Below are 23,609 nucleotides of genomic sequence, written 5' to 3'. Positions count from 1 at the left end.
GGGCTCAATCAAACCAGTTTGATATAATATCATTATGTGGATATTGACTGACACATTTATTTCCCAGGTCCTGGAATGAGAATAGCCTGGATTTTTCAAACGATGTAACGTTACGATTTACTTTAGACAGGCTTCCACAGCTATGAACCCCCACATCCATGCCTTCCTCTTCCCCATCTCTGTCAGTCTTTACACTGACTGACCTCGGACTGGCAGGAGGGGGCAGAAAATGTGTTGGGTATGGTCTCTGGTATCTCCACCTCGCTGTGTGTGCACACCCCACCTCCCCCCAACCACCACCCCCCCACCCCCCACTCCCCACACTCCCTATTTCTTGCTCTCTGGATCTCACAGCTTATGGTATACCAATGGGTGTATTGAAAGTAAATGCAAATAAGGGGAATATATCCTCCAGTGCACGTCCTTACACTACGCTGTACTCTAAGGGTGCCGGTTAGTCCCAGGTATCCAGTGTACCAAAGGCGGTGGAGGGAGTCCCCTGAATTTTTGTGTGTGCGGTCACTCTCAGAGCAATGGATTGCGCAGGTCCAAAATGTGAGCCGAAATCTCTTTATAAATGTCATTGGCAGCACAGAGGTTGCCTTCACCCTTCGCCACCCCCCCCCTCCCACCAAGGCCTACTGTAGCCAAACTCCACCGCCATCTCAGCGGGGTTCTCTGGAGGAGGCCCACGAGGGCCCGTCTCGAATATTCAACTGACCCCAAGGCCGGAAGATTGACCAGAGTCAGGGGTGTATCTTTGTGTCAGGCGAATGGTCCTGCTCTGCCGGCAATGCATTCCAGTTCAATGGAAGGGTGCAATTCAGGTTTAAGTGTCTAGAAATTACAGGGAAAAAATGTGTCCAAAACAGGCACCCATACCGTGATTTCACACAGAATTGGTTTGACCTGGCCTAGGTCAGATGTTAACAAGTCCCATGAAAAATTGCATTTCTGTTCAGTTTGGCACAGATCCAGGCTTTGAAGCTTATTTCCCAATCTCTAACTTCTCTACTTTCTCTTCTATTTGTTAAAGTTTAAAGACTACACTTGCCTGTTTTCCTGTGGCTCTGATCAGTTATACAGTTTTAAGGTCACAATGCATGAAATATTTTTGATGGGTAAATGTTTTCAGGCTGAATTACCTGATGTGTTAGTTTGATATTTGGCTCCCTCGGCATTTTTTTCATAGGAGACTCCATGAGGTTGTATGCTGTATATATGGCTCGCATTGTTCCAAAATGTCACCTTGATCCTCTCTCCAACTTCTGCTTTAATGACAGGTCCTACAGAGCGAAATGTTATCACAGTTAACTTTTTCTTCCTGTCGATTACATGCTATCTCACTAAGTTAACACGGGAGGTCACTAAGAAAATAAGAAGGACTCGGTGAAATTGTGCTTCTTCACGAAAAGGTTGAAATTCCAACCGATGACAATGGGAGAATGTTAATGCTTTGCTTCTTCTCTATTGCATCCCGTTCATTTTCAACAACCAAGTCATAAGAAGGCTGGGCACCGGCTCGTTCCCGTGTCCAGTGATGCCCGTAAGCTTCAAAAACAGAATTGAGTTCAAGTTTCCCTTTAAAAGTTTCTTACAATGCGCCGCTCTGGATAGTTTAAATGTCGGTCTGAACTTTTGAAGCTCAGTCAGAAGCTAAAACAGGCTTGAAGCAACAAATCAGAATATCCAAAAGGAATTTCCATACAGTCCAGAAGTGAGGGATAAGACTCAAAGCGAGTGCCCCATGTGTGAACTGCACACGACTGCACTATATTGAACTGATGAAAGGTCATCATCCTGAAACGTTAACTCTGTTTCTCTCTCCACAGATGCTGCCTGGCCTGCTGAGTGTTTCCAGCATTTGCTGTTTTTAAGCTCATTTACATAATTTGCCAGTGCATGGTGCATCACCCGGTGGAAGAGCTCTGAGATCTATGGGCTATCAGATATCAGCAACTGTTAAAGGGCTTAAAGAGAAACCAGATTTGTTTTAAATACCGGGGAAAGCTACCCACTCCACCCCCCACCAGTCACAAACCAGCCTTCCTGTTTATTTAACCACATTCCCTTGAAGTGCCTCTAGGGCAAAATGGCACTGAGCATCTGGAATTCTTGTCAAAGGCTTTAGATGAGTTTTGAGGTTCTATCCATGCAAGTTTTTCTTTCTTCCTTGGCTCTAATTTGTACGATGAGCCTTGTACCCATCCTGCGTGTTAGTTCTAAAGGCAGAAGGTGCTTGGGGCCCGCACTATGTGGTGCTGTTCCACATCAGGCACTAAGTTGACCTTAGGCAAAATAACCTGCAGCACTTCAGGCGCCGCTGATCACACCAGACGTCCCGGTACGATGCAAGTACATTTGTGAAGCCTTTATCTGCTTCAGTTGTTCTAACTAAATCAGAAACTTGTTTAGAGTTAGTGGAGCCGATCGTGACTTTGTGTGATAGTGCAAAAACGGATGATAGGGAGTCGGCATCCCCTTTTACATCTCTTCTCCATTTGTATTTGCATCGACTTCAGTGGAGATAAAAATCAGGCGAGATGTAAAACGAGCTGCCGATTCGCCATCGCCCGTTTTCACACTGTCGCTCAAAGTCACGATCTATCCCATTTCCTCTCCCCTTTATACAAGAAAAGTCAGAGGTGTCAAACGCTGTATGGTAAAATACGTTGCTTTTCACAATGGAATGTCAAGCATAACTAAAACAGTTGAAGAAACCTCCCAATTTATTCTTTACCAAGTATTCCAAGATGCTGCTCATCTGGTGTCCTCGTCTTCTGCTTTTTGAAAGTGTCGTCTGTGTACTCTCTGTAAACAGCCTTTTTGTATCTTCCTCCAATCCTTGTCTCTCCTCTTTCAAAAAATACCACAGCATCTCTGCAGGTACAAGAACGTACGGCGATTAGTGATGGTTACATTACTTGCTCCGCAATTTTTTTTTAATGCTGTTTTTCACTCCACCCCCCCTTTCTGTTAGGGCGAGCTCTGTTCTCTGGATGAGATGCTGGGCAGACGTGAGGCCATCCGTTCCCAGGGGAAGCGAATGCTCAGCCCACTGCGACCATGGGGTTTGGAGATTCCCCCCAGCACACACACACATGTAGAAGCAATTCTATAATATTCCGTGGCTCCCAGTCAGGGGAGGGACTGGCTGCCACTGAAAGGGACGTGAGATTCTTCGGGATTCTCGTGGAATAAAGGGGGCGAAGGCTGATAATACAGCGCTGGTGTTACATCAAAGGTTCGTATAAAATTCTCTAACAGCACGGTGGCATAGTGGTTAGCACTGTTGCCTCACAGCGCCAGGGACCCGGGTTCAAATCCGGCCTCGGGTGACTGTCTGTGTGGAGTTTGCACATTCTCCCCATGTTTGCATGGGTTTTCTCCGGGTGCTCCGGTTTCCTCCCACAGTCCAAAGATGTGCGGGTTAGGTTGATTGGCCATGATAAAAAAATTGGCCCTTAGTGTTAGGTGGAATTAAATATGTGGGGTTACGGGGATAGGGCTTGGGTGGGATGGCTGTCGGTGTAGGGACCGGGTGCTAGGGTTTGGATGATCAGCCATGATCTCGTTGAATGGCGGAGCAGGCTCGAAGGGCCGAATGGCCTGCTCCTATGTTTCTATGTTAAATGTGTTGGAACAGAGGAGGCTGAGGGGAGACCTTATTGAGGTGTGTAAAATTATGAGGGGCCTAGATAGAGTGGATAAGAAGGACCTATTTCCCTTAGTAGAGGAGTCAATAACCAGGGGGCACAGATTTAAAGTAATTGGTAGGAGGTTTAGAGGGGAGTTGAGGAGAAATGTTTTCACCCAGAGGGTGGTGGGGGTCTGAAAATCACTGCCCGAGAGGGTGGTAGAGGCAGAAACTCCCGCCAATTTAAAAAGTGCTTGGATGTGCACTTGAAGTGCCGTAACCTACAGAGCTACGGACCAAGAGCTGGAAAGTGGGATTAGGCGGGATAGCTCTTTGTCGGCCGGCGCGGACACGATGGGCCGAAATGGCCTCCTTCTGTGCTGTAAATTTCTCTGATTCTATGAAATAGCAACATGCCATTCATAACCTTGATTCTCTGAAACTCCTACATTCTCACCCTCTTCCTCCTCCACCTCGCTCCATTCTCACTGTCTTGAAATCCTAGGGCTAATTCCCTGATCGGGGAGCAGCAGTCAGGAAATCATGCCCTACACCCACTCCCCACAATTAATGTAAGCGGGCGGAAGATCATGGGCCACTCAAGCTGCGCTTCTGTTTCCAAATCTGTTTCCCAATGAAAAAGAACCTGCCAGGTGGCGTGTCTGCTCTAGGGGGTGCGACTGGATCGTGTGGCCTAGCACATTTGGGTGCTCTGAGACCTGGGCAGGCGAGACACACTTTGGGTGCTTTCCAGTGTCGGGGGGGAGGGGGACACAGGGTCCATAATGAGGTTATGGACTAGAAGAATAATCCAAATGCCTTCAACTCAATATCATAACGCAAGTCTAGAAATTTGTCGGCAGTTCCTTTCTCTGGCCTTTTCTGCTGGCCTCAGTAGACCTCTGTTTCTCTTCAATATACTTATATGAATGGCTCAGTGAGACGTACCCATGTTGACTATCCAAAGGCTTTGCTGTGAATTGGTCCACACCCGATGGCCCATAGTCCCAGATGATCTCCTCTGCAGCAATGTAATAGCGTCTTTCCTTTCCTTTACTTGTGGCCTTTACGGTTTTTTTCTCATAGTCTACAACTTCAAACAAGGCCTGCATTCCAGCTGTAGCAATAAAGAAATAATCATGGTTTATTATCAGGTTACTGTGTCAGAGTGGTGGGCCGTTGGCTTAATGGATGCCCTGCTCCGCATAGCCCCGGCAAGTGGAGTCGAGAATATGGTCTTGAAATACTGGTTTGACATCCAGTGGGGTATTCACATACGGATGGAGTGTCCACTGGCTCAGTGGTAGTATTCCTGCCTTTGAGGCAGAAGGGTTAGGCTTGGGCCCCATTCCAGACAGCCCTAGTCAGCGGAGCCTGGAATGCCGGCTCTGAATACTGGATTGACGTCCAGCAGGGGTACTTGCATCCGATGGGTGTGGGTGCCCCCCCACCACTCACCCAACCCCATTGTAAAGGGTAGTTGGGGCTCTTTAGCCTTGGTTGCAATTCACATAGAAGATAAAAACCATGAGGGAGCTAACGGGTAACCACCTCAGCTACTCTTCCCTATTAAGTGACTCAAGAATTTCATGTATGAGCCTTGTACGAAAGACTGATATTTAGAGGTCCTTAGTAGATGAAAACCATATAAATATATGTATAAATTTAAGTGCAGCCATTGACCCAACTAATCTTACCCATAATTCCCTGTGGGTGTGAAAACACTAAGGCTTGTTCAAATGTAGCTGCAAGGACAGTCAGAAGTAGTTTTGACTAAGCTCTGACAACAAACAGCCACAAGCTGCGAATGAAGGTTAAATTGTTAAATAACATATTATAATACGAAGTAGAAATTAGAGTTCGCTTAACAAAACTAATTGCAAAGGTAATTAAAAGTTAATTAGTATAAGGAACATAAAATGAAAGAGACCATGGGAGTTAAGGTATCCATCTGGTAGATTAAAGTGAGATAGTCTAGACACCATCAAGACTAGTGAAACAGCACTGACAATGGGCCCGATAGCAAAATACTGCAGATGCTGGAAATCCAAAATAACAACAGAGAATGCTGGAAAAGCTCAGCAGGTCAGGCAACATCCGTGGAGAGAAATTTGAGTTGACGTTTCGGGTTGAAACCCTTCTTCAAAACTGGAAAGAAAATAAAAAGATCGAAGGCAAGACTGCGATCGAACAAAAGAAGAAAAGGAGACAATAAAAGGACAATGGGCCCCTTGGTATAGAAAGGCCTTGTACTGCTTGCACCAGGGAAGCTAGAAATGAGAGAGATAAGGTAAATTCCAACGAGGTGAAGAACGTATAAACAAGATAACATTGAACATGGTAGAGTTGTCGGAAAAATACTGGAAAGGCGGGCCAAGATGCTACCCTTAGTCTGAGTGCCAATGATATTTTGTCCATTAGAACCAATTAGAAAAGGTGATTTTGGACACTGGCCAAATGAACTTTTGATAAGAAAAGGCATAAAACCTCGATACTCGAAAAGCAACTTCACACAGACCTACTGCGAAAACAAAGGAACAGACTGAAGATGACGTCACCTGCGTCCGAGAGGTTCCAGAGACCAAGGGCTGTGAGCTACTCGTTGAACTATCGCCTGTTGTTAAGTATATTACGCTGTACGCTTAAAAAATCTTGATCTATTGCTCAAACACTCTGGCTGCTGACTATTTGTGTCTTGTCCAAGAACCCTGAGAAATCATTAAGTTTTTACAGCCTTGAGTTAGGAGCTGGCCTAGGGGCAGAAGGATGGATTGTATCAAACATGAGCGAGGGGCAGCAGGCATTTCTCCAGATATACTCTAGCTTGGGCATGCAAAGCTATTGATAATAATGATAACTGTGGTCCTGTGAGAGTGTCAGGCTAAGAGTCGCACTCATATTGCTTTAGTGCCTGCTGGCAGTCTAACCCATGCCGTATGCAGGATAATTTATCAACCAGCTCACTTGATGGGCATTCTGCTACGGAGTGGGGGCCGGACTAGGAAGGTCAATCTGACCCCTGCTTCATGTGGATTTTTCTGGCCAGATTTGCCATGTCAAGTGCATGAGCAGGAACACTAGCGACTCGACGATTTCTATCAAATCAAGCTGTAAGCTGAGGTGAAGAGACAAAGTTTGAAGATATTATTTATGATTCACACTTTCAATTACCTTTTCTAGCTTTCTGTAAGCTATTTCCTCAGGTGGGGGGAGTCCAGAAAAAGGGGCACAATTTTAAAAACCTTTCTGGAGGTAAATCAGGAAGCACTTTTTCACACAAAAGGTAGTGGAAATCTGAATCTCTCCTTCAAAAGGCTGTGGATGCTGGGGTCAATTGAAATTTTCAAGACTGAGATCGACAGATTTTTATTAGGTAAGGGTATCAAGGGGTATGGATCAAAGACAGGTAAAATGGAGTTGAGGTCCAGATCAGCCATGATCTAAGTGAATGGCAGGACATGCTCGAGGGGAAGAAACAAGGTGATCGGTGATAGAATGAAAAACCACAGCAGAGCAAGAGAAAGTCAGTGCAAAATACCAAATGTAGCACAAACTCCACAAATACATCCCCAAATAATGAGAGATAAGTGCCAAACAGACACTATACTGTGTATATTGCTCCAATATTTCTGGATGAAGATACCTGCAGCTGCTAGGACTATGACAGGCCTTACAGATCCTACCCGTTCCCTACTTTGCCTATTCTCTGTAGGTGAGGGATCGCCTACAGCCTGTGAGCTTGGCCATTTCACACCTTTAGTCCAAGGCGGTGCATCCGCCTGATGTAGCCCAACACCACACTCTGCTCCCCTCCCTCACAAAAAACAAGACAGACAAAGAAACTGTGAGACGTTTTCCAGTCTGAGTGAGCGACGAACAGGCTGCACATCGAACTGGGAAAAAACTCCCATCAGGGCCCCAAGTACCTTCAGCTGAGCAAAGAGACTCCAACTTCCCATTTTCTACATCAGCACCCCAAAAGAACATAAGAAATGGGAGAAGGAGTAGGCCAAACGGCCCCTCGAGCCTGCTTCACCATTCAATAAGATCATGGCTGATCATCGACCTCAACTCCACTTTCTCGCTCGATCCCCATATCCCTTGATTCCCCTAGAGTCCAAAAATCTATCAAGCTCATTCTTGAATATACTCAATGACTCAGCATTTGTTAGAGTTACGCTAACTTTTACAAGTTTTTTTAACAATGTCCTCTTCATAGTTTAAAGATTTTTTCTCAATTGAATTTGGGGGAGAGAATTCCAAAGATTCATCACCCTCTGAGTGAAGAAAATTCTCATCTCAGTCCTAAATGGCTGACCCCTAAGCCTGAGACTGTGACCCCCAGCTCTAGACTCTCCAGCCAGGGAAAACAGCCTTTCAGCACCTACCCTGTCAAGCCCTCAAATAATTTTATACGTTTCAATGAAATCACCTCTCATTCTTCTCAACTCCAGATTTTACTCAATTATAGGCCCATTCTACTCAGAAGGCTACAAGAGGCTACATATGGCCAAACCCACCCTCGTCCTGTGCTTATTGTCTCCCCGCCCTGCCATCTTCAATCGTGCCCGCTCCCTATTTTGAGGTAAGACCCTGATCTTCAATACCCTGGGCTAACGAAATGTAGAACTCTAACAGCCTCATTGCACATACCTTGCAAGTACCGTTCAATGTAACCTATAATATGCCATAACCCTGGAAAACAGGTACTTTACCTAATTCAATTGAGAAAAAATCTTTAAACTATGAAGAGGACATTGTTAAAAAAAATTGTAAAAGTTAGCGTAACTCTAACAAATGTTTATTTAAAGCAAATCTGAAGAGACGACATTCACTAAAATAAACTGTTTGCACCAAACTTTCTGCCTTAAAATTAAAAACAGGGACAATGGATGACATCACAGTGGATTAACCTCCTGTTTTTTCACCACTGGGATCAGGATTTGAGTCCAGTCCTGACTGATGGGACAAAATCTCCTCTGTCGGCTATGAGGGTGATACGTTTGGGACAGTATCAACCCAGTTGTTAACAGGCATGAGACCACAGCACAAAACATTCCATAATTTGGTACCAGCTGGCACCAATTGGCAAACTCACTCAAAGAAGGACACATGGATAACTCTTGTGGGGAATGGCAATGTCACATTGGCACAGGAGGACAATGCTTGCAGTTATGGTACAGTCGGGGTAGAGTAGAAAAAGATTTAACCCTCATCTGACCGTGTTATTATACCCAATCTGAAGTGCTTAAGGCTGACACCAGAAGTGAAGAATACTGCTCAGTGCTACAACCCTTCAAGTGGATAAACACAGAAAAATGTACCCATAAAAAAAGGATTACATCGGATTACATTACATAGGATATACGGCACAGAACAGTCCATGCCTGTGTTTATGCTCCACTCGAGCCTCCTCCTGCCTTTCCTCTTCTAACCCTATCAACATAAACCTCTATTCCCTCCTCCCTCATATGCTTATCTAATCGCCCCTTAAATGCACCTCTACTATTCACTTCAACCACTCCCTGTGGTAGCGAGTTCCACATTCTCACCACTCTCTGGGTAAAGAAGTTTCTTCTGAATTCCCTATTTGATTTCTTGGTGACTATCTTATATTGATGGCCTCTAGTTTTGCTCTTCCCCACAAGTGGAAACACTCTCTCTGTATCTACTCGAACAAAACCTTTCATGGTTTTAAAGACCTCTATTAGGTCACCCCTCAGCCTTCCCTTTTCAAGAAAAAAGAGACCCAGCCTGTTCATCCTTTCCTGATAGGTATACCCTCGCATTTCTGGTATCATCCTTGTAAATCTTCTCTGCACCCTCTCCGGTGCCTCCGCATACTTTTTATAATATGGCGACCAGAACTGTACGCAGTATTCCAAGTGTGGTCTATCCAGGGTTTGATACAAGTTCAGCATAACTTCACCACTTTTCAATTCTATCCCTTTAGAAATGAACCCCAGTGCTTGGTTTGCCTTTTTTATGGCCTTGTTAACCTGCGTCGATACTTTCAGTGGTTTGTGTATTTGTACTCCTAGATCCCTTTGTTCCTCTACCCCATTTAGATTCTTATTTTCCAAGTACAGTAAACTCTTTCGTATCCGGCACCTACGGGACCGCGATGGTGCCAGTTGATTAAAAATTCCGGATAACGGAGAGGTATATCTACCGAGGCAATTTATATATCGGCCGACCTCAGACCAGAAGAAGGGACATGGAGTGACAATGGCCCAAGGTATGAGAGCCCCGTTACACAGCCACAGGTGCAGGAACCCCGGTTACATGGCCACAGGTGCAGGAACCCCGGTTATACGGCCACAGGTGCAGGAACCCTGGTTACACGTGTAGTGTATGTGCCTTTAAGAGCCCCCTGTGTACTGTAATGCCGGTAATGGCCACTCGGGCTATATAAGCCTGTATATTGTGTTGTATCAGTTAGTTCCCCTCCAGACTTTGTTCAGTAAACACCTGTGAAACCAACTCCTGTCTTCAGTGTCTCTATTAACACACGGATACAACAGTGGCGACGAATTGGAAACGGACTTACCTGCAATTCGGCAGCACCTCAAGGACATCGATTCCTCTGGCGTCCAAAGTCAAAGAAAATCAAGAAAAAGAAAAAGCTGTGGTTTCACCAGCTAGCCGAGCTGGTGGCAGGTACTGCAATAATCCTTCCTGGGCGCCGGGCTGGGGCTCCAGCGGCTGGCTCTACAGCTAGGCCAAGCAGCGAAGGCAGAGGCAAGCAGTAACAGACGGGGAGGGAGCTCTCGGGAGACAGCCGGCGCTGCAAGCAGGTCGGCGTTCAGACCTAGCAGAGAGAGTCCGGCGGGAAAGAGTCTCCACCTGTAAATAAATAAATAAAAAGAAGGGAAACCCGCGGGAAACAGCGTTGTCATCAGCAGCAGTGGCGGGAAAGCGCGGGAAGCGCCATATCTTTTCTGCAGAAAAGAAAGAAAAGCGCGGGAAGCGCCATTTTTTTTCTAGGATGCCTAAGTCTGGCAATATTGATGCTTTTGATAACGAGATAGAGGATTGGACCACATATGTGGAAAGAGTGGAGGTATATTGCACCGCAAATGGAATAGAAAATGAAAAAAAGCGTCAGTACTTCTAAATCTAATGGGCGCAAAGACATACGGGCTGTTACGAAACTTAATCACTCCAGCCAAACCAAAGGAGAAGAATTTTAAAGAAATTGTTGATACCCTACAGGAGCACTTAAACCCAACACCGCTGCTGATAGCGGAACAATTCAAATTCTTCAAGAGGAATCAACACAAGAATGAAAGTAACGCTGATTACCTCACCGAATTAAGAAAGCTATCAAAGCACTGCCAATTCGGGGCAGGACTAGCAGATTATCTTCGAGACAAATTCGTCTGCGGTCTCCTAAGCGAAGGAACACAGAAAAGGCTGCTTTCTGAAAAAGATTTAACACTGGACAAGGCTTTCAGTATGGCTGTATCATACGAAGCAGCCGCAAGAGGAGCTGCAGAGATACAACAAAAGACACAGGACTTCGGCACCCATGAAATGACACAGGGTTTCGAGAGATGTTATCGCTGCGGCAGATCCACCCATGACCAGAGGGACTGCTGGTTCAAGGACAAAGCATGCAGGCAACGCGGAAAGATTGGACACATTGCACGGGTATGCCGATCTGGACAAAAAAAATCCACGGACAGGAAAAAGAAAATCAATAAAGAAAAGTACAGAAAGGTACAAATGATGACGGACAGTAGCTCCGAAGACCAGAAGAGCGATAGCGACTCCGAAAACAAGAGACTAAGCTGTCTCAAATTACATAATGTAATTGCCAAAGAAGATTACCAGACCATTTGGGTTACCCTCACGATAGCAGGGTCCCCAGTTAAAATGGAGCGAGATACAGGATCAGCTCTGACCGTCATAAATCGACGGGATTACGAGCGTCTATTTCCGCATATACCTTTAAAAGACACATCCATTATCTTGAAAACATATACGGGGCAGAAAGTATACCGCAAAGGAAAAATAAGGGTGCCTGTTGTATACAACGGCAAGGAAATACAAAAGTTGTATTTATACGTTCTACAAGATGGTGGTCCACCGCTGTTTGGACGTGAATGGATCAGGAAAATACGTTTAGACTGGCACTCCATTCAGGCACTGACGGTGACCAGTAAGGAAAAAAACGACGATGACGTCATACCTGAACGATTAAAAGACATCTTGGCCAACGCCAAAGAAGTGTTTCAAGAGAAACTAGGAACCTTGAAAGGCATCACCGCCTCAATAAAAGTGGAAGATGCGGCAATTCCCAAGTTTTTTAAGGCAAGACCGGTGCCATACGCAATTCGTCCAGCAGTCGAGGCAGAGCTGGAGAATTTGGAAAAGGCAGGCGTATTATCCAAAATAGATTGGAGTGAGTGGGCAACACCCATCGTCCCAGTCATGAAGAAAGCGTTGAATAATGATAAATCTGAAGAACAGAGAAAAATTCGCATCTGTGGAGACTTCAAGGTGACTGTAAACCCGGTCCTTCACACGGTACAGTATCCTCTTCCGAGGATAGAAGATATTTTCGCCTCACTATCCGGAGGGAAACGTTTCACCAAAATTGACTTGGCACAGGCATATCTACAGATGGAGGTTGAAGAGGCCTCTAAAAAGTATCTCACGATAAATACACACAAAGGTCTGTACCAGTACAATCGACTGGTTTTCGGAGTAGCATCCGCTCCAGCTATCTGGCAAAGAGCTATGGAGCAAGTCCTCCAAGGGATTCCGGGGACTCAATGCTACCTAGATGACATCCTTGTAACAGGAGAAAACGACAACGAGCACCTTGCCAATTTGGAGCAGGTGCTCACTAGGCTGAGAGAACGGGGCCTACGGGCAAATCGCCCCAAGTGCGAATTTTTCCAGAATCAAATATCATATTGTGGCCACATAATTAATAAGGAAGGGTTGCATAAGTCACCTGAAAAAATTGAAGCGGTCATAAAAGCCCCAGCACCTGAAAATGTTTCACAATTAAGGTCGTTCCTGGGATTAATAAATTACTATCATAAATTTTTACCAAACTTATCAACTCTTCTGCACCCTCTTAATGAACTGCTACAAACAGGAGTAATTTGGAAATGGAGCGAAGACTGTAAACGTGCCTTCCATAAATGCAAAGATTTAATCACGTCCAAAGAAGTTTTGGCTCATTACAACCCATCACTGCCAATCAGACTGGCGTGCGATGCATCCCCTTACGGCGTAGGAGCAGTATTATCGCATAAATTCCCTGATGGCTCGGAACGGCCTATAGCTTTTGCGTCACGCTCATTGAACTCAGCTGAGCGTAACTATGCCCAAATCGACAGGGAAGCACTCAGCCTGGTATGGGGAGTGAAGGAATTCAACCATTACCTACACGGACAAAAATTTACCTTGTTGACTGACCATCAACCCCTCATCTCCATATTCAACCCTAAAAAGGGTGTTCCCATTATGACAGCGCAAATGCTACAGAGGTGGTCCCTTTTTCTAGGGGCACACCAATATAACATAGAATACAAAGGATCAAAACAGCATGGGAATGCTGATGGTTTATCGCGCCTACCATTGCCAACGGTAGAAGAAGCACCTACCGTAGACCCAGTGGAGATTTTTCACTCTACCATAGTCGAATGTCTACCAGTAACAAATTCTGCCATTGAAAGGGAAACTAGAAATGACCCGACTCTCTCACGAGTCTACGATTTAACAGTGAAGGGATGGCCAGCACATGGCGAACCACTGTTGCCAGCATTCTCGCAAAGAAGAGAACAGCTGTCAGTGTGCCGAGGAACCTTGATGTGTGGATCCAGAGTGGTGATTCCACCCAAACTCCAGGATAAAGTTCTAAAGGAGCTTCACGAGGGGCATCTGGGTGGAGTGAAAATGAAGAACCTAGCCAGGGCGTTTGTATGGTGGCCAGGTATCGATGGAGACATCGAAGAAATGACCAAGAGCTGCCTAGGATGCCAGAAGGTCCAAAACGCTCCACCACAAGCCCCTCTACATCCATGGGTGTGGCCCTCATCTCCCTGGCAAAGGGTACACATCGACTTTGCTGGTCCATTTATGGACTCAATGTTCTTAATCGCGGTTGATGCACACTCCAAGTGGCCGGAGGTAATAAAGATGTCCTCCACCACCACGGAAAAAACCATCACAGTATTAAGGACCATATTTGCCAGGAATGGGCTGCCTGAACAGATCTGTTCTGATAATGGACCACAATTTGTGTCCGAAGAATTCAGGAAGTTCTTAAAAAACAATGGGGTTAAGCACTACACGTCCACCCCATACCATCCCGCCACCAATGGATTGGCTGAAAGGTTTGTCCAGACCTTCAAGAAGGCCATAAAGGCCATGGATAATGAAGACATAAAACTTCAGCACAAGGTGGATAACTTCTTGTTTGCATACAGGAATGCAACACATATGGTTACAAACCAAACTCCCGCCATGATGTTCTTCAATAGAAGCCTAAGATGCTGGCTGGATTTGATCAAGCCAAACATCAGAAGGGACGTGGAGAACTGGCAATTTCAAGGCATGAATGAAAGGCCAACTAGAACCTTCCAGATAGGTCAACAAGTTTTGGCCTGGGACTACCGTACTGAGAAATGGCAGCCTGGAACTATCTGCACACGACTAGGACCGCTGATGTATACCGTGGACATCGGAGAAAACATAATAAGGCGCCATGCTGACCAGATCATAGAGTCATCCGAAAAGGGACAACCTACACCACAACTCTATACGCCTAATGATGAAGTAGAGATACCCATATCTACCTCCGATCCGGTGATACTGGAACCTGATGAACCCGACACTGGCATTCAAGCTGAATCAGCCTTGCCAAAAGAACCTACTACACCACCAGAAACTACTACACCACCGAGGCGTTATCCGGACCGAGTCAGGAAGCCTCCAGAGAGACTGACTTATAATTAATTAACTACAGCAATGTGTAGATTATTTTTCTTGTAACATGTAATTAATGATTACTTAAAATATTATGTACTGGTTGGCTAAAAGGGGAGGAATTGTAGTGTATGTGCCTTTAAGAGCCCCCTGTGTACTGTAATGCCAGTAATGGCCACTCGGGCTATATAAGCCTGTATATTGTGTTGTATCAGTTAGTTCCCCTCCAGACTTTGTTCAGTAAACACCTGTGAAACCAACTCCTGTCTTCAGTGTCTCTATTAACACACGGATACAACAACGCGGCCACAGGTGCAGCAACCCCGGTTACACGGCCACAGGTGCAGGATCCATGGTTGCATGTCCACCAATCCAGGAGCCCCTGATACACAGCCACTGGTACAGGAGCCCCTGTTACATGGCCACAGAATCAGGAGTCCCTATTACACGGCCACAGGTACAGGAGCCCCGGTTACACGGCCACTTGTGCAGGAGCCCCGGTTACATGGCCACAGGTAAAGGGGACCCGGTTATACAACCAGAGGTGCAGGAGCCATGGTTACACGGCCACAGATCCAGGAGTCCCTGTTACATGGCCACAGGTACAGGAACCCCGGTTACACGGCCACAGATCCAGGAACCCCGGTTACACGGCCACTTGTGCAGGAGTCCCTGTTACACGGCCACAGGTACAGGAACCCCGGTTACATGGCCACAGGTACAGGAGCCCCGGTTACACGGCCACTTGTGCAGGAACCCCGGTTACACGGCCACAGGTAAAGGGGACCCGGTTACACAACCAGAGGTACAGGAGCCATGGTTACACGGCAAAAGGTACGAGAACCCCGGTTACACAGCCACAAATATACAGTAAAACTTCCCTTTGGGTTCCTCTTTGGCTGGATGGCCAGCTGATACTGTGCAGGGAAGGTTGCAGCACCCACAGCGACGGCAGGAACAAGTTGTAAGTCATTCCCCACCATTTTCGGGACACTACTGTCCCGTTCCTTCTGGGGTGGAAGCCTCAAAACCTACTCCTGAATTTTGCCGGTTATTTAAGAATTCCGGATGATTAAGTGCCATTTAAACAAGAGTTTACTGTAATATGTGACCCCCTATTTTTCTTACCAAAATGTAATACCTCACATTTATCTGTGTAGAAATTCATTTGCCAATTATATGCCCATTCTGCAAGTTTATTAATGTCTTCTTGTAATTTGTTGCAGTCCTCCTCAGTATTGGCTTTCCCCCCCAGTTTGGTGTTATCCACAAATTTAGAAATTGTGTTTTTGATTCCAAGGTCTAAATTGTTAATATAAATTGTGAACAACAGTGGTCCCAGCACTGATCCTTGTGGAACACCACTTCCTACCTTCTGCCACTGTGAATAGCTACCCTTTACCCCTACTCTCTACTTTCTGCCTTGAAGCCAGCTAGCTATCCATTCTGCTACTTGTCACCTGACTCTGCATTCCCTGACCTTATTCATTAGTCTATTATGTGGTAACTTATCGAAGGCCTTTTGAAAATCTAGATAAATTACATCCACTACATTACCCTTGTCTACTCTCTCTGTTACCTCTTCAAAAAGTTCAATTAGGTTGGTCAAGCAAGACTTTCCCTTTTGAAATCCATGCTGACGATTTATTATTATATTTTTCCTTTCTAGATGTTCTTCTATTTTCTCCTTTAGTAGGGATGCCATTATTTTTCCTATCACTGATGTTAAGCTGACTGGCCTATAGTTCCCTGGACATGTTCTATCTCCCTTCTTAAATATAGGTATTACATTAGCTATCCGCCAGTCCTCTGGCACTACACCTTTTTCTAACGAATTGCTAAATATGTGTAGTAATGCCTCTGCTATTTCTTCCCTAGATTCTTTTAAAATGCACGGATGTAATCCATCCGGACCAGGGGTTTTATCCTCTTTGAGTTTTATTAGTTTATTTAGTATATCTCCTCATTTTATTTTAAATGTCATCTCCACCTGTTCTATCTCCCTAGTAAATACTGAAGCAAAGTAATTATTTTTAATATTTCTGCCATCTCTCTATTGCTGCCTGTCATATTATCCTCTCCATCACTTAGTGGCCCTATTCCCATCTCGACCTTCCTTTTTTTATTTATGTGCCTGTAAAATATTTTACTATAATGTTTTATTGTCCTTGATCATTTAATTTCATAGTTCCAATTTGCCTTCCTAATTGTTTTTTGACTTCTCTCCTAATCCCTTCATATTCTCCCTTATCATGCTCTCCCCCGCTGTCCATGTACTTAATGTATGCCTCTTTCCTTACTCTCAATTTTTCCCTTATGGCTTTATTCTTCCACGGTGTCTCATTAGTGTTTAGCTTGTTCTTGTTTATTAGCGGAATATATTTTTCCTGGATTCTGTTGAACATCGTTTTAAATGTTTCCCATTGCTGTTCTACATCATTGTTTGCCAATATTGATATCTATTTTATTTTCCCAAGTTCTATTCTCAGCCGCTCAAAATCAGCTTTTCTCCAATCAATTACCTTGGTCTTTGTCATACCTATGTCCTTCTCAATTATTATCTTAAAGCGTATTATATTATGGTCACTATTGCCTAGATGTTCCCCTACTTTTACTTCTCTTACCTGCTCTGGTTCATTCCCCATTACTAGATCCAATAGCAAATCCTCACTTGTTGGGCTTTTTACACATTGGGTTAGAAAGGAACTCTTCCCTTATCCCCTTTACCTACCTCTTCTGTCCAGTTAATATCTGGGTAGTTGAAATCCCCCATGATTATTATTCTATGTTTTTTACTAATTTCCCTAATTTGTCTGCATATTTCTTCCTCTACCTTCCTTCCATAAGAACATAAAAAATAGGAGCAGGAGTAGGCCAATCGGCCCCTCGAGCCTGCTCCAGCATTCAATAAGATCATGGTTGATCATCGACCTCAACTCTACTTTCCCGCCCGATCTCCATATCTCTTGATTCCCCATAAGTCCAAAAATCTATCTATCTCAGCCTTGAATATACTCAAAGACTCAGCATCCACAGCCCTCTGGGACAGAGAATTACAAAGCTTTACAACCCTCTGAGTGAAGAAATTCCTCCTCATCTCAGTCTTAAATGGCCTACCTCTCATCCTGAGACTGTGCCCCCTAGTTCTAGACACTCCAGCCAGGGGAAACAACCTCTCAGCATCTACCCCGTCAATCCCCTTCAGAATCTTGTATGTTTCAATGAGATCACCTCTCATTCTTCTAAACTCCAGAGAGTATAGGCCCATTCTACACAATCTCTCATCATTGGACAGCCCTCTCATCCCAGGAATCAATCTAGTGAACCTTCGTTGCACCGCCTCCAAGACAAGTATATCCTTCCTTAGATAAGGAGACCAAAACTGTGCACAGTCCTCCAGGTGTGTGTAATGATATCAGCAAATAGTGATGTTATTTGCCTGTTTGATTATCATGTCTTACCAGCATGTTTGCATGTATTGATTGCTTATGCCTGACCAGCAGAGGTCATGTGAGAGACAAGCAGAGGAGTTTAGTTTCAGTTTCATTCTAGATGCATCACTAGCATCGTGTCTCCTGTAAAGCTGTATAAAGAGTTGAACAGACTTTAGATTAAAACTCATTCTCTTTCATGAATGTGTCGTCATTGAACCCACAAAGAAATCAATACAGTGTGGTCTCACCAAGGCCCTGTACAATTGTAGCAAGGCTTCCTTACTCTTATACTCCAGCCCCCTTGCAATAAAGGCCAACATGCCATTTGCCTTCCTCATTGCTTGCTGTACCTGCATGCTAGCTTTCTGTGTTTCTTGCACAAGAACACCCAAATCTCTCTGAACACCAACATTTGAAAGTTTCTCACCATTTAAAAAGTATTAGGTGGTCTGTAGACTACCCGTATTAGTGTGATTGATCCTTTATTATCTTTTATCTCTATCCACATGGATTCTGTTTCTGTCTTGCTGATAGCTGGGTCACTTTTTTTCTACTGCCATTATGTTATCCCTAATAAGTACAGCTACTCCACCTCCCCCTTTTCCCTCTCTGTCTTTTCTAAATATGTTATACTCTGCAATGTTTAATTCCCAACCAAGATGTTGAGAATGAGAAGAAAACGTTCAGACCTTCTATATGGTCATTGACTTGACAGCTGAGAAGCCACGTTCCTTGGTTCTTGGGCACCATCACAGCAGTGACAAATGTGGCAGGAAATAGGCTGATAGTGTCAACGTGGTGATGCCTATCGATCAGAGTCTGTCCATGGAAATATACAGAGTGTATATCCACCTCATTTCCCATCCCAAATAGATACCAGACCACTTTGTCCCCAGTGAACATCGACAGGCGAGGCAGGTTTCCATAGACGTATCCGTTAATGGCTGAAAAATATAAATAGAGTGTAAGGCCGTTACAGAATATTGATTTTAATATTGACCCGTTTTAACTTTCAGCAATTTTGATGCTTCGTCCACCCCCTTCCGCACTTTATTCTGTTGTCTCATTCCTCCTTTTCTTTGGTCTTCCCAACCCATGCAGCATTCCCGCACCCCAACTTTCCCCCAGCCCAAAATGACAAACCGCTTCTCTTAGCCTTCTGCCTGCCAAGAGGAGTTTCATAGCATCCCGGAAGGACTGAACCACTGGCATTTCTCCCTCTTTGTGGGGACCTGCCGCACTCTGCATTCCACCCCCCCCCGCCCCACCCCCCCATCCCCCACCTTTACTGGCACAGCTGAGATACGAATCCTTTGGAATTTTTGTGCCCACTCAAACCATGTTTGTTTTAGTAAATAAGAATTATAACATTTGCTGTCCTGAGAATGTCGCAGTAATGACTGTAAATTACTTCTTGATGACACAATGACTCAGTGACAGCATTATATAATAAGGAAAATAGTAGATACCTGGAGTGTTTTAGAACTGAGAGATTAATATATTAGTTACTAATCATTCAAACCTCACTCTTGCATGTTATATGATTGTAATTACTCTCACTTATTTATTATTTTATATATACTACAACTTGCATTTCAAATAGTGCCCTACTGCCGCAAAATGGACTTTTGTCTACTTTAGATTTTTTAACTTGTATACCTGGTACTACTAGTAGCAGCCTGTAAGGTGTCTCACACACATCACCTTTTCAGCAGAAGCTATCTGCTCACAACAGACAGTTGTCAAGGGTATGTCTTCTTAAGATGTAAGTTTTTTGTGGGGTATTATTGTGGTAAACCACTGTTATACCTGCCTGTATGAGTGTTTGTATTCCACTGTGTACATGTCTGTACATGCCTCGGCTGACTCCTCCCACGAGTCCAGGTATAAAGGTGACTGCTCCACAGTCCCTCTGTATTCTGGACTAGTCGACCACTCGAGGCACACCTTCATTCTCTTGTTAATAAAAGCCTGTTAGTTACTCGCTTAACCTCAGTCTTTTGAGTAATTGATAGCGCATTAATTTTATTAACAAGATTTTTTTATAATGGAGAAGATCCTCACACCAGCATGCCTGGACTTAGACCATCGGGAGGCGGATGCATCCACCAAGTTTGCTCACTGGCTTAGGTGTTTTGAAAAATTCCTGATCGCCTCCGCCGCAACGGTCAAATCGGATGAGGACAAACTGGATGTCCTGACCTCCAAAGTGAACCACCGAGCGTACTCGGTCATCCAGGATGCGACCTCGTACACGGCTGCTCTCAAGCTCCTCAAGGACCAGTACACGCGCCCAGTGAACGAGGTGTACGCCAGGCACCTCCTGGGGAGTCGTAAACAACAACCCGGGGAATCGACCGAGGAATACTTTCAGGCACTGTCTGTGCTTGGCCGGGCCTGTGGCTGTAAGGATGTAAAGGCCGCCGTGTACACAGAGGAACTTATCCGGGACGCTTTTGTAGCGGGCCACAGGTCCAATTACACCCGACAGCGACTGTTGGAGCAGAGTGACCTCGACCTCAATAAGGCCTCTGAACTCGCACTATCATTGGACGCAGCCTACCGGGGCATGGATGCCTACTCCTCTGCACCGTGGACGCCGCGGGGAACGACAGCCTGGGACACGGTAGGACCGTCTCATAGCGCCGTGCCACCCCAGCCACATCCCAGCAACGGCCCAACTACCGCAGCAGTGTCCCAAGGCCAGAAATGCTACTTCTGTGGCCAGGCCAAACACCCCAGAGCGCGCTGCCCGGCGAAAAATGCGATCTGCTCGGGCTGCGGGAAGAAGGGACATTACGCCAGCGTCTGCAGGTCCAAAGCCACCCCGAACCCCGGCAGCGCCGCGTGTGGGCCGTGCGGGCCGCCATCTTGGGCCTCCCCAGCCATGTGCGAACCACCGGAACAGCAGCCATTTTGGACGCCTCCAGCCACATGGGGATCATGGACGCTGCCATCTTGGACGCCAACCGGGACGCAGCAGGCCCCCAACACCGCCTCATCTGATACCCGCAGCGACACACCGACCCCTACGCTGGCCTCTGTTACGCTGGACCAAGCGAGACCGCACCAACTGGCCCGGTCCACAATGGACATTAAGGTAAATGGTCACGAAACAACCTGCCTTTTTGACTCTGGGAGCACGGAGAGCTTCATCCACCCCGACACGGTGCAGCGTTGCTCTCTCCCAGTCCTGCCTGCGCACCAGTGGATTTCTATGGCCTCCGAGTCCCAGTCGGCGGACATTGGCGGCTACTGCGTGGTGACACTCTTAGTAGACGGGACTGTGTACGATAATTTTAAACTTCTGGTCCTGCCCCACCCCTGCGCTGCCGTTCTACTGGGGTTAGATTTTCAGTGCCACCTTAAAAGTGTTACGATGGCGTACGGTGGACCCCTCCCCCCACTCACAGTCCGCAGCCAGCAGCTTCCAAATTGCCCGCCGCGCACCAGGTGCAACCTCTCCACACTCAGAGTCACCCCCCCCCCCCACTGTTTGCTAACCTCACCCCCGACTGTAAGCCCATCGCCACAAAGAGCAGGCGATACAGTGCCGGGGACAGGGTTTTCATTAAAACCGAAGTGGAGCGGCTCCTGAAGGAGGGGATTATTGAGGGCAGCACCAGCCCCTGGCGAGCCCAGGTTGTGGTCGTTAAGACCGGCGAGAAGCAGCGCCTGGTCATCGACTACAGCCAGACAATAAATCGCTACACCCTGCTGGATGCTTACCCACTCCCCCGCATAGCTGATATGGTCAACCAGATCGCGCAGTACCGCGTCTTCTCGACCATTGACCTGAAATCAGCGTACCACCAGCTCCCTATCCGCCCTGAGGACTGCCAGTATAATGCCTTCGAGGCAAACGGCCGCCTCTATCACTTCCTTAGGGTTCCCTTTGGCGTCACCAACGGGGTCTCCGTCTTCCAAAGGGAGATGGACCGGATGGTCGATCAAAATGCGTTGCAGGCCACTTTCCCATATCTGGACAATGTGACCATCTGCGGCCATGACTTGCAGGACCATGACGCAAACCTCGAAAAATTCCTCTGCACCGCCCAACTCCTGAACCTGACGTATAACAAGGAGAAGTGCATATTCCGCACAACCCGCCTCGCCATCCTTGGCTGTGTTGAGGAACACGGAGTCATCGGTCCCGACCCCGACCGGATGCGTCCCCTTATGGAACTCCCACTGCCCCACTGCCTCAAGGCCCTGAAGAGGTGCCTAGGGTTTTTCTCCTATTACGCCCAGTGGGTCCCCTACTATGCGGACAAGGCCCGTCCGCTGATCAAGTCCACCTCTTTTCCCGTGATGGCAGAGGCCCGCTTAGCCTTCCACCGTATCAAGGAAGACATTGCCAAAGCCACCATGCACGCAGTGGACGAATCCATCCCCTTCCAGGTGGAAAGCGACGCGTCAGACTTTGCCCTGGCCGCTACCCTTAATCAGGCGGGGAGACCCGTGGCCTTCTCTTCACGAACCCTCCAGGGCCCGGAGACCAGACACTCCGCTGTTGAGAAGGAGGCCCAGGCTATTGTGGAGGCTGTGCGTCATTGGAGGCACTGCCTGGCCGGAAAACGATTTACCCTGCTCACTGACCAGCGTTCAGTTGCTTTTACGTTTAACAACAAGCAGAGGGGCAAAATCAAAAACGACAAGATCTTGAGGTGGAGAATCGAACTCTCCACCTATAATTACGAGATCTTGTACCGGCCCGGGAAGCTCAATGAACCCCCGGATGCTCTATCGCGTGGCACCTGCGCCAGCGCGCAGATCGATAGACTACGGGCCCTCCACAATGACCTCTGCCACCCGGGGGTCACCAGGTTCTTCCACTTCATCAAGGCCCGCAACCTGCCTTACTCCATTGAGGAGGTCAGGACCATGACCAGGAACTGCCAAGTCTGCGCTGAGTGCAAACCGCACTTTTATAGACCAGACAGGGCTCACCTGATAAAAGCCACTCGCCCCTTCGAGCGCCTGAGCGTTGATTTTAAAGGGCCTCTCCCCTCCTCCGACTGCAATGTGTACTTCCTCAACATTATTGATGAGTACTCCCGTTTCCCGTTCGCCATCCCCTGCCCGGACATGACCAGTGCCACGGTCACTAAATGTCTGAACGACCTCTTCACCCTGTTCGGTTTCCCCAGCTATATCCATAGAGACCGGGGCTCATCGTTTATGAGCAACGAACTCCGCCAGTACCTGCTCGCTAGGGGCATTGCCACAAGCAGGACCACCAGTTACAACCCCCGGGGGAACGGACAGGTGGAAAGAGAAAATGCGACAGTTTGGAAGGCCGCCCTGCTAGCCTTAAAGTCTAGGGGCCTTCCGACCTCCCGCTGGCAGGATGTGCTCCCCGATGCGCTCCACTCTATTCGGTCACTGCTCTGCACTGCCACTAACGCCACCCCTCATGAGAAAATGTTTGTCTTCCCAAGGAAGTCCACATCGGGGACATCGCTACCACCATGGCTGACGTCCCCAGGGCCGGTCCTACTGAGAAGACACGTGAGGACCCATAAAATGGACCCCCTGGTCGAGAGGGTCGACCTCCTCCACGCCAACCCCCAGTATGCTTACATTGCATA

General features: G+C 46.6%; 1 protein-coding gene across 2 annotated transcripts in view; it reads right to left on the bottom strand.

The window, feature by feature from the left end:
- cp (ceruloplasmin) overlaps positions 1-23,609 on the bottom strand; it is a 75,205-nt gene that overhangs the window by 32,367 nt on the left and 19,229 nt on the right. For both annotated transcript variants that reach the window (XM_085989831.1, XM_085989830.1), the window contains exons 5-8: positions 18,708-18,962; positions 4,586-4,754; positions 2,741-2,880; positions 1,146-1,286 (exon numbers count right to left, since the gene is read on the bottom strand). In XM_085989831.1, coding sequence (XP_085845957.1) covers positions 1,146-1,286; positions 2,741-2,880; positions 4,586-4,754; positions 18,708-18,962 — 705 coding nt within the window. The remainder of the gene's footprint in view (positions 1-1,145; positions 1,287-2,740; positions 2,881-4,585; positions 4,755-18,707; positions 18,963-23,609) is intronic.

Source organism: Somniosus microcephalus, chromosome 6 (genome assembly GCF_052327205.1).
Source record: "Somniosus microcephalus isolate GS21.2 chromosome 6, FLI_Smic_1.0, whole genome shotgun sequence".
NCBI classification, from domain to species: domain Eukaryota; kingdom Metazoa; phylum Chordata; class Chondrichthyes; order Squaliformes; family Somniosidae; genus Somniosus; species Somniosus microcephalus.
The sequence above is the reverse complement of the archived record's forward strand: the minus strand, read 5'-3'. Positions and strand labels throughout refer to the sequence as shown.